Source organism: Ovis aries, chromosome 13 (assembly GCF_016772045.2).
Source record: "Ovis aries strain OAR_USU_Benz2616 breed Rambouillet chromosome 13, ARS-UI_Ramb_v3.0, whole genome shotgun sequence".
NCBI lineage: Eukaryota > Metazoa > Chordata > Mammalia > Artiodactyla > Bovidae > Ovis > Ovis aries.
This window is the reverse complement of record NC_056066.1, coordinates 65,955,361-65,967,253: the sequence shown is the minus strand read 5'-3', so window position 1 is coordinate 65,967,253 and position 11,893 is coordinate 65,955,361. Positions and strand designations below refer to the sequence as shown.

At 40.6% G+C, this 11,893-nt stretch overlaps 1 protein-coding gene across 7 annotated transcripts in view; it reads left to right on the top strand.

Moving 5' to 3' along the window:
* The window catches only part of SAMHD1 (SAM and HD domain containing deoxynucleoside triphosphate triphosphohydrolase 1), a 75,571-nt gene that overhangs the window by 9,200 nt on the left and 54,478 nt on the right, over positions 1-11,893 (top strand). For all 7 annotated transcript variants that reach the window (XM_004014555.5, XM_042230348.2, XM_027977171.3 and 4 more), the window contains exons 2-3: positions 4,014-4,065; positions 10,857-10,908. In XM_004014555.5, coding sequence (XP_004014604.2) covers positions 4,014-4,065; positions 10,857-10,908 — 104 coding nt within the window. The remainder of the gene's footprint in view (positions 1-4,013; positions 4,066-10,856; positions 10,909-11,893) is intronic.

Below are 11,893 nucleotides of genomic sequence, written 5' to 3'. Positions count from 1 at the left end.
GGAGGCACCCGAAGGGGTGGACTGAGGCGGCGGCGCCAAGGAGGGAATGACCTGAGGCGGAGAGCGGAAACCTGAGGCGGCGAGCCCTCGGAGAAGGGGACCCGAAGGAAGGGAGGGGCAGGCTTGACACGGGAGGCACCCGAAAGGATGGACCTGTGGCGGCGGCGCCCAGGAGGGATGACCTGAGATGGAGAGGAAGGAGAAATGGGGCATCTGGGGTTGGGGACCGGTAGGCAGGGGGCGGACTTTGGGGGTTGGAACCCTGGAGGAGAAAGAGGGGTCAGCTGGTCTAACTCTGGTGGGCTTCTTCAGGAACTTAACACCCCGGCGCCGGAGAGGCGAGACTCGGGTCCCTTTTTTTAGAAGAACCTGAGTGGGAGGGTTGCTGTCACTCATGTTCACCAGGTTCGGGACACCCCTCTGATGATGTAGCGCCATGAACAGATTATGTGGGGAAGGGGCTTCCCAGGTGGCGCTAATGGTGAACCCGCCAGCCAATGCAGGAGACTTATTAAGAGACGCGGGTTGCATCTCGGGGGAGTCGGGAAGATTCCCCTGGAGGAGGGCATGGCAACCCACTCCAGTATTCGTGCCTGGAAAATCCCCATGGACAGAGGAGCCTGGCAGGCTGCAGTCCATGGGGTCGGAAAATACCGAACACGACAGAAGCAACTTAGTACACACTCTCTGGGTGCTTGAAAGTTTGTTTCCTCCGCTCCCCTCCCAACAGGGAGTTTTTCTAGCGGGGAAAGATTTTTGTTAATCTCTGAAGCCTCATCACCTACTGTACCATCCTGGTAGGACTCCGCGCGCTTGGTGCCTGTACTTGCAGAACTTGATGAAGATCATGTTTTGTTCTCCAAAAGCAGTTTCCCTCGCTAACTCTAAACCCTAGAGTGGCTCAGTTGACCTCTGAACTCCCAGGAGCTTGCAGCTTGGCTTGTAGATTGTGAATTTTAAGCAACTTTATCGGCTCAAGTTCAAACATCCATCCACTTGAAATCTACTGAGCTTCCTGTAAGGGATGTGAAGCTTAACCTCTGCTTTACCCTCTGAAGTTTTCAATAGGAAAGTGGGTGTGATTTGCAAATTCAGAAAACTTTTGCAGTTTGGGGGTGGAGCCCTGTTTGCTTAGGCTGGGGACTAGGGTGGGAGGATCTTTAGTGGTTCAAGTCTAAGGATAGCTTGATGGATGTTGCAGCTGACCACAGCCAGACAATGTCCTGTCAGACTGAGGACACTTCTCCTCCAAAGGTTCTGGTTATCTCTGCTTGTCCCTTCTTTATCCTATTAAAAAAAAATTTTTTTTTTTTTTTGAGCCACTTGCAGATTTCTGAGATCAAAACATTCTCCCTATTGCAAATAATTTTTCTCATTAATTAAAATCTGACCCTAAGTTCAGATTTTTTTAAAAAATTGAAGTATGGTTAATTTACAGTGTGTTAGTTTCTGATGTACATCAGAATGATTCAGTTATACAAATGTGTCTGTGTATGCTATGATCATTTGTGTCTCTTTGTGACCCTATAAACTGTAGCCCTCCAGGCTTCTCTGTCTATAGGATGCAAGAACACTGGAATGGGTTGCCATTTCCTACTTCAGGGGATCTTCTCCACCCAGGGATCAAACCTGCATCTCCTGTGTCTGCTACATTGGCAAGTGGAATCTTTACCACTAGCGCCACCACCTGAGAAGTGTGTGTATATATATACACTTACACACACACATTTATTTATATATGCATGCGTGTGTGCATAGCTTCAGTCGTGTCCAACTTTTTGCAACCCTATGGATGGTAGCCTGCCAAGCTCTTCTGTTCATGGGATTCTCCAGGCAAGAATACTGGAGTGGGTTGCTGTGCCCTCCTCCAGGGAATCTTCCCAGCCCAGTGATCGATCCTGCATCTCTTATGTCTCCTGTATTGGTAGGTGGGTTCTTTACCACTAGTGCTACCTGGGAAGCCATATATATACACATATAGAATGTAGTTCCCTGTGCTATACAGTAGGAACCTGTTTTATACACAGTAACTTGTGTACAGATTTTTATTTGACAAAACTAAGCACAAGGTGCTGGGTCCCTTTCCTCATTTTGGAATACAATTTACAGGAATTTAGAAGCTGTGATCCATGTTTTTTAACATGGTATGTTTGAGATTCAAAGGTCACACAACTAGAAAAAAACAGAGTTGGATTTTAAGATTAGGTCTTTGAACTCCAGAATTCATCCCAGCTATATCTTTTTTTTAAAATTTATTTAATTTTATTTCATCCCAGCTATATCTTAACAAGTATTCTCATCAAACAGAGAAGGCAATGGCACCCCACTCCAGTACTCTTGCCTGGAAAATCCCATGGGCGGAGGAGCCTGGTGGGCTGCAGTCCAAGGGGTCGCTAAGAGTCGGACACGACTGAACGACTTCACTTTCACTTTTCCCTTTCATGCATTGGAGAAGGAAATGGCAACCCACTCCAGTGTTCCTGCCTGGAGAATCCCAGGGACGGGGGAGCCTGGTGGGCTGCCGTCTATGGGGTCGCACAGAGTCGGACACGACTGAAGTGACTTAGCAGTAGCAGCAGTAGTATTCTCATCAAAATACACTGAATTTCCCTCAGCAATACAGGAACAAATAAACCAATAAGAAAAGAAAAGAGAACATATTCAAAGTTATAAAGTCAGCTAAGAGCAAGGAAAAAAACACCCCAGTAGGAAAATGAGCAAAACACAAGAACAAACAGTTGATAACCAGCTTGTAAACACAGAAAAAGATATTTAAAAATTGATAATAGAAATGGGTAATCTAATAAAGTTGATGGAATTATCAATTTGTTTAACCCTGGACAGTTTAGAAATACCTTTTTGCTTACAGCGAATTTCACTTGTAAGAATTTATAAAAATATTTGTACAGTGTCCAGAGAAATATATTCAAGAATTATTCTTCTAACCACTAGTTATAAATAGGAAAAAATATATAAATTTTCTACTGGACCAGGCCCTGCTCACCTGGCACCTGAAGGTTCATGCTTTGATCTAACTCACCCTAGCCTTGTAAGGGCAAGGTTGGCTGTAAAATTGGGGGCCCAGAGTCACCTTTGCCCTCCCGCCAACAAACCCATGTGGGAGGTGCTGAGTCCTGAGTGTTCAGCGTCCACACTATGTGACCCTGAGCTGGCTCCATGGAATTTTCCAGGCAAGAATACAAACGTGGCTCTCCATTTCCTACTCCAAGGGATCTTCCTGATCCAGGGATTGAACCTCCATCTCTTGGCAGGAGGATTCTTTACCACTTCGTCACCTGGGAAGTACCTTGTTGCCAGTACTTGTTGCCAGCCGAAATCTTGGCCTTCTGTGCCTACTGAAGCTGAATGAAAAATACGGAAACAGAGTTTGGAGGAAATAGAAAGGTGGCTTTTATTCTCAGCTGGCAGAGAGGGGAACACAGTAGGCTCATGCCTGAAGAACTGTGCCCCCTGCTCCACGAGGAGTCTGGGGGCTTATGTAAGGCAAGGGCTTATAGTCAGGAGTCAGTGATGAGGAGCAAAGGTGATAGGATCTTGATTTCTTCCTCTTGTATTGTTTCAAAGACAATCATAAGCTGACATTAGTAACCCAGTGATTGAGTCTGGCAGTTCAGTGGCTCTGTGGCCTTCTTTTTGATATGTAACTACAAGGTGAAGGGTGTTGTAAGGGTAAACACGAGTCAGAAAATAGGTGAGAAGTGTAGCTCCCGCAGAGTTAAGGGGCAGAAAAGCAAACTCAGACGTTCAGAGTTAGGAGCAAAGTGAAAAAAACCAGGAATGTTGAGACCTGCTCACTGTTCCTTTATATTCTTTGTTCTCAGGAAAGGGAGAGAGAAAAACTCAGTCCTCTTTTGTCCTTTTCACTGCAACATACTGGATGCTCTAAAAATCTTGATCTGAGTAAATTCTGATGGATCCAAACTGAAAGAAATCGAAAAGCAAATGCTGTAAATATTGAAATCATTTATTGTTTTCTCTGTTTTCTTCCATAGAGAAGAAAATGACAGGTTCATTACTGCCCTTTCCTGAAGATCTTGGAATAAGGTGAGAATGATAAAATTCGCATTGTAGCCAAGCACACTTAAGACCTTTTTATTCACATTTGAAAGACAAAGCCCAAGATCATTAACATTAACTGTCCTCAAATTTGTAGGGTTTTAAAACAGAATACCATGCCTGCTATTTAGCAGTTGTTTTTGTTTTTGCTGTGCAAATCCTGTGTTTAGTATTACTAATGATTCCTATTTAAAAATTTTTGCTGACAAACCTTCATGAAGTTTGTAGTGACCAACTTTTTACTCTCAAGTTCAGAATAATTATTCACATCAGAAAATGTAGAACTGATAGGAAAAAAACATTAGCAAGAAAAATGCAGTCCTATCATGAACATATTTCTAGGTCTTTCTAAAGGTGTCTTAAGACTGAAATGCTTCCTTGGTGTTAAAGACACTGTCCAAAGAAGTTTGGCGTTTTTCATTTGAATGATATGGGACAATTTATTTAACGCTCCAGTTTCTGCACCTGTGAAATGGATACCTGTGAGACAATGTGTATAAAGTGATTAGCACATGGTAAGCCCTTCATAAATTAGATGTATAGGTTGAGGTCCGTATGTATGACTGGAGATTCTAGGATCTAGATCTAGGTCTACTTTAAAGATCTGGGTTGAGGATCCAATATCTAAATATTCCTTAAATAGAGACTTTATTTCTATTGGAATTGGCAACAGTAGTAAAATATTGTCTTTTTTCTGGAATTCCACTTAGTTAAGTGTTGTTTGTGGGAACAGTAAGCAAAGAATCAAAACAAAGGATTATGCTTGAGTTACTTTATGCATTTCTGTTTAGTAGTTGGTAAGGGAAGTAGATTGAAGGAAAAGATCACTTTAGGACATTTAACTGACTTTTAACAGACTTCATTCCTCCATATTCCCTCTTACTACCTATTTCTTATGTATAGTAGTTGCTTACTATTTGAACTGAATGGATTTTTCTAGTACGGTTTTGCTTTAAAAGGGAAACATGTAGTTTGTGGATCCAAATGCTGTTGATTTCAACAAATATTTGTTTGATATTCAACAAATATTTGTGGAGGACCATTATGTGTTAGGCATTCTTCCAAGAACTTGGGACACATGAATTAACAAAATAGTACAAATTCCAAAAGGGACACTATATGTCACGTCTTTTTGTGTCCATCTCTTAACTCTGAGATGGGTTCTGCAGGACTCCTTAGAACTGTGTTTTTCTATACAATAGCCACTAGCTATGTGTTAAAATTAATTACAATTAATCAAAATGGAAATTTTAATTTCTCAGTTACACTGAGTCAAGTTCATTTCAGTTCATTCACTCAGTTGTGTTCGACTCTTTGTGACCCCATGGACTGCAGCACGCCAGGCCTCCCTGTCCATCACCAACTCCTGGAGTTGACTCAAAACTCATGTCCGTTGAGTCAGTGATGCCATCCAATCATTTTATCCTCTGTCATCCCTTTCTTCTCCTGCCTTCAATTCCTCCCAGCATCAGGGTCTTTTCAAATGAGTCAGCTGTTCACATCAGGTGGCCAAAGTATTGGAGTTTCAGCTTCAACATCAGTCCTTCCAATGAACATTCAGGACTGGTTTCCTTTAGGATGGACTGGTTGGATCTCCTTGCAGTCCAAGGGACTCTCGAGTCTTCTCCAACACCACAGTTCAAAAGTATTGTTGTAGCCACGCGTGGTGGGAAACAAACTCACTCAGGAGGACAATGCAGATAGTGAAGTGCAGTTTATTACACCGGCGGGCCCAAGGCAGAGTCTCCTCTTAGCCAAGGACCCCAACCAGTTTTGTGAAAACCTTATATACCTAAGTGTACGTGCCCAAACCCACCTCCCCAAATTCCCTGAAACTAGTTGGAACAAAGGAAGAGAAAGATAAAATCAAAGTTAACCTGTGATTCATATTCCCTAAGCCTAGGTAGTTAACAGTGGACAATTATCAATAGGCCTGTGGTCATACCCCAATAAGCATAATAGAATTTATGATTCTATTTGGTTAAACAGATAATTAGGGTATTCTTTTAGGCAGTGGAGAGTCTCGGTATGAGCCCTGGGGCTCTTCCATCCGGGGGGCCTGGTTTTCCAGTTGGTGTGTCGTTTCCATAGATACTGGGCATAGAGCTCAAAGTCCACAGTGCGGCCCAAGATGGAGTCCTGCTTTCAAGATGGAGCCTGTTCTGTCTGTTTCCTCCTTCAGCATCAATTCTTTGGCACTCAGGCACTCAGCTTTCTTTATAGTCCAACTCTCATATCCATACATGACCGCTGGAAACACCATAGCCTTGACTAGACGGACCTTTGTTGACAAAGCAATGTCTCTGCTTTTTAATATGCTGTCTAGGTTGGTCATAACTTTCCTTCCAAGGGGTAAGCATCTTTTAATTTCATGGCTGCAGTCACCATCTGCAGTGATTTTGGAGCCCCCCAAAATAAAGTCTGCCGCTGTTTCCACTGTTTCTCCATCTATTTGCCATGAAGTGATGGGACCGGATGTCATGATCTTTGTTTTCTGAATGTTGAGCTTTAAGCCAACTTTTTCACTCTCCTCTTTCACTTTCATCAAGAGGCTTTTAGTTCCTCTTCACTTTCTGCCATAAGGGTGGTGTCATCTGCATATCTGAGATTATTGATATTTCTCCCGGCAATCTTGATTCCAGCTTCTGCTTTCTCCAGCCCAGCGTTTCTCATGATGTACTCTGCATATAAGTTAAATAAGCAGGGTGACAATATACAGCCTTTACATAACTCCTTTTCCTATTTGGAACCAGTCTGTTCCATGTCCAGTTCTAACTGTTGCTTCCTGACCCAGGTCAAGTGGTCTGGTATTCCCATCTCTTTCAGAATTTTCCACAGTTTATTGTGATCTACACAGTCAAAGGCTTTGGCGTAGTCAATAAAGCAGAAATAGATGTTTTTCTGGAGCTCTCTTGCTTTTTTGATGATCCAGAGGATGTTGGCAATTTGATCTCTGGTTCCTCTGCCTTTTTGAAAACCAGCTTGAACAGCTGAAAGTTCACGGTTCATATATTGTTGACACCTGGCTTGAAGAATTTTGAGCATTACTTTGGTAGCATGTGAGATGAGTGCAATTGTGTGGTACTTTGAGCATTCTTTGACATTGCCTTTCTTAGGAATTGGAATGAAAACTGATCTTTTCCAGTCCTGTGGCCACTGCTGAGTTTTCCAAATTTGCTGGCATATTGAGTGCAGCACTTTCACAGCATCATCTTTTAGGATTTGAAATAGCTCAACTGGAATTCCATCACCTCCACTAGTCATACTTCAGGTGCTCAGTAACCACATATGACTGGTGATTACCATGTTGGACAGGGCAGATATAGAATATTTACATTTTGACAAAGTTCTCCTGCTCAGAGCTACCTTTGAGGATCCCACTGGGATCAGCTGAAGTTGTTCACAGTAGTACCAGTGCAACTGATTAAGTATTTTCCCCTTGTTTCCTGTTTTACCTTTCATAACCCTCCACTCCGTTTTCCAGGATTCACATCCCCAAATAAATTACCTGTATGCAGGCTCTTGTCGTAGGCTCTGCTTTCTATGGGAAAATCAGTTTAGACAAGTACTCCTGTATTTCCTCATGATTAACTGATTTCTAAAAAAAAATATTAATAACAAACATTGTCACATTAAATGTATACATTGGTTCTAAGAAGCATTACATTTCAGAAGTGATGAAATACAGAAATGAAGTCTTACTATAGTCTATCCTGGCCCAAATCTTTGTTTAAAGTATTTATCTGGGGACTTCCATGGTGGTCCAGTGGTTGAGAATCTGCCTGCCACTGCAGGGGACACAGACTGGATCCCTGGTCTGGGAAGATGCCACGTGCCTTGGAGCAACTGAACCCATGCGCCATAACTATTGAGCCTGTGCTCCTAGAGTCAGGAGCTGCAACAAGAGAAGCTAATGTAGTGAGAAGCCTTCGCACCACAACTATGAGTAGCCTCCACTCACCACAACTAGAGAAAACTTGCTCAGCAAACAGAGCAGCCAAAAAACAAAAGTATTTATTTTATCATAACTTATGCCAAAACAAAGACATGTCCAGGTTTTGGGTGGCTTTTTAATAAATATACTTTAATCAGTAATTTTTTAATTAAATTTTTATAGAGGTATAATTGACATGTAATATTATATTCATTTCAAATGTATAATGTGGAATGATTCAGTATTTGTATATATTGAAAAATTAAAAAAAAAGAAAAGTGATCATCATAGTACTAGTCTAGTTACCCTCTGTCACCATACAAAGTTACAAAGAAATGTTTTTTTCCTGTGATGAGAAATTTTAAGATTTACTCTCTTTGGAATTCCCTGGCAATCCAGTGGTTAGGACTCTGCACTCTCACTGTCGAGGGCACAGATTCAGTCCCTAGTTGAGGAACTTAAGATTCTGAAAGCTGCGTAAGAAAAAAAACACCACCAAAAAAACAACAACAAAAATTTACTCTCATAAGTCAACAAAAAATTAGAATTCGATATAAAGGAGAAATAGAGAATTTTATCTGAGCCAACCTGAAGGTTATAACCCAGGAGACAGCCTTTTAGAAAACTCTGAGGAATGTTCTGTCTGTTAGAAGTCAAAGACGGTCATGTACATTTTTGAGATAACAGATGGTACATCAAAATGACGCACTGAAATTTTACATAAAGTTCAACAGAGATTCATATTCCAGATCTGCACATAGGAGTAATGTGTCACTGTGACCTTTACAGGGTTAGGAAAGGAAAAATTTGTCTTCTGACGAGTTACATTGTTTACATCAGAAAGAAAAACAGCATTTTTTTTTTACAGTCAGGCCAGCATTCTCACCTTTGAAGAGGTGTGGTTAATATGTAATCCAGATACACACTGCACATTAGAGAGGGCCCAGCACAAGCAGGGAACACGTTATACTTAAATTTTCTTGCCCTGCCTTAGAACATAAAATGTATTTTATCATTTGGCAACTTTGAAACATGTACTGCAACATTAGTTGACTATAGTCATCATGATGTACATTACACACCCATGACTTATTTTATAGCTGCAAGTTTGTACCTCTTGAACCCCCTTCATGCATTTTGGTCACCTCCTCATGCTTTCTATATGAATACAGTAGCTTCTTTTTGAGTTCTAATTAAGTAATGAATACTGAATATCAGCTGAGGGGAAGACTAGGCAGTGAGGTTGGTTTAGGTTTGGTATTGTTTTATGCTGTGATTCTTGGTTATGCTGTGCTGTGCAACCATGCTTAACCTTTGTCAGTTATAGCTCTGCCTTTAAGTACTTCTTGGCCTGGCCTTTCTCTGTGCTTGTTACATCAAACAGCTGAGGAGATGGGGAATAGTAAACACCAAGCATGCTGCTTTAATGGTTTATCAGCTGTAATGATGCTTCTATACATTCTAGGAAAATCATTCTTAAAGCCTGTAGTTACCGTGAGTTTCAGGGTACAACATAGAGGTCACTTATAGTTCTTCTGGCTCCAAGTCTGTTTAAGTACTTTTAGCAAACGATTTACATTTCAGTCTGATTAGCTAGCGGATTGATGAAACCTAACCCCTTGCCTTCTGCTTCAGCCAGGTATCAAGCTGACATGCCTAGACCATTTAGTAAGTGTAAATGGAGGCTAATTAATAAGTGTAAATGGAGCAGGAAAGTTAACTACAGGATTTTGGGCTGTTAAATTCCTATTCTTTCTCAGGATTTTAGTATTATGAGTAATTACTGATAGAGGAAGATAGGTATAAATGAAGCTAAAACCATAAATATTTGATTCATGCTTAAGCATACCTATACTCATAAGTCAAACTTGGACCTTTGAAACTCGTCACTATAGTGAATTTTAAAAGTCCATTTGTGATCTTGTGACTGATCACCACCCCTGCCAAGAAGTTTTGTATTATTCTGCATTTCCTTAGATTGTATCCTAGATACTTCTTAATTAATATAAGCAACAATTATATCTCTTTGAAAGTTATTTTGATATGACAGAGACTCAGATTGTCAAACAAATGTAGTTTTCCTAGATGTGACATCTTTGCCCATTTAGATAGATGACGTGTACATACTCACCACATGGTTACACTAATAAACTTCTAGATTCTTGTACTTAAAACACTGCTGATGGGACAGATATTCACTTGGACATCAATAGTAATTTCTGTAACACCTGTAATCATAATTAAAATTCTCCTGTAGTTCTTGAGGGCAGGAACTGAGTCTGTTGTAACCTCAGTGGTGAACACACTGTTTAATCCCTCTGCAGCCCTGTGAGGGAGATATTAATAGTATTATCTCTGTGCTATAGATGAGAATATCAATGTACCAAAAAAGGTTAAGTGACTTTTTCAAAGTCATGTAGATTCCATGTGAAGATGTGAGCCAGTTCCGCCTGATTCCAGAAACCTTTTTCATTATCACTATGCTCTACTTCAAAGAGACCTAGCTATCTTGAGATTTCACTTAAGTAAATCAAGCAAATTTTAGGATCATTAGGGTAGATGTTAGCCTCAGTTAGGTTAAAGTAAGTTTGAAGTGTATATTGAGCATTCAGTGATAAAGATATGGGAAGTGTTGAAATCTGAATTTACCAAGAAAGAAGGAGATAAAGGGCAGAAGTCTCATGTCTCAAAAGCAAAGGAAGGAGAGGGTTTCTAGGGAGGAGTATGTTTGGATTATTAATTGTTCTTTTAATCTAACTTTTCTAAAAATCTATAGTTGATTATATACTCCAGGATTATTATTAAGCAAATAATGACAGATTTGCTTATCCTGTTATAATTTTAGTTCCTATGGGAAGAGAATGAAGCTGCTTAATTGTATCCAACATACAATGAAGGTAAGAGAAATCTGAGTTTATTATTATTTTTTAACATAAAGTGATATAACTCAGTTATGTAGAGTTCATTTTTTAAAGAATGGAAACAAATCTCTTTTCAGTAATTGGACTGAGAGTAGGGTTATTACTTTCCTAAACTTTCTGCACTTTCTAAAATAACCAGAGTATTTAAGTCAAGAAAAGCTAAAATATTTTAAGCACATAGAAAGTATACATAGGCTACTGGTGAGCTTGTTGGATCTTAACATTTTGCTTAATTTGCTTCAGATCTTTTATTTTTAGAACAAAATATTAGAAACAATAGAATACCTCGTTTGTATCCCTCTTGAATTCTGTTTCTATCCTTTTTTCTCCAAGAGTAAGCACCATCCTGAACTTGGTGTTTAATCATTTTCTTCAATGTTTTTTGGATTTTTTACTACATGTGTATAGCCATTAACAGTGTATAGTACTGTTTTACGTGTTGTTTTTAAACACCGCTGCTGCTAAGTCGCTTCAGTCATGGTTTGACTCTGTGCGACCCCATAGACAGCAGCCCACCAGGCTCCCCCGTCCCTGGGATTCTCAAGGCAAGAACACTGGAGTGGGTTGCCATTTCCTTCTCCAATGCATGAAAGTGAAAAGTGAAGGGGAAGTTGCTCAGTCGTGTCCGACTCTTAGCAACACTATATATGTCACTGAAACTACTGAGCCCACATGTCACACTACTAAAGCCTGAGTGCTCCAGAGCCCATGCTCTGCAACAACAGAGGCCACGACAACCCATGGAATTTCATTCACAGTAAGTAGCCCTCTATTGTTGTATTTTTGAGAAATATTCATATCAACGCATATAGCCCTACCCTTCGTCATAGAATAACATTTTTTTCTTTTTTGCTCTCTGGGTCTTCGTTGCTGTACATGGGCTTTCTCTAGTTACAGCTATTCTTCACTGTGGCACCCAGGCTTCTCACTGTCGTGGCCTCTGTTGTTGCAGAGCATGGGC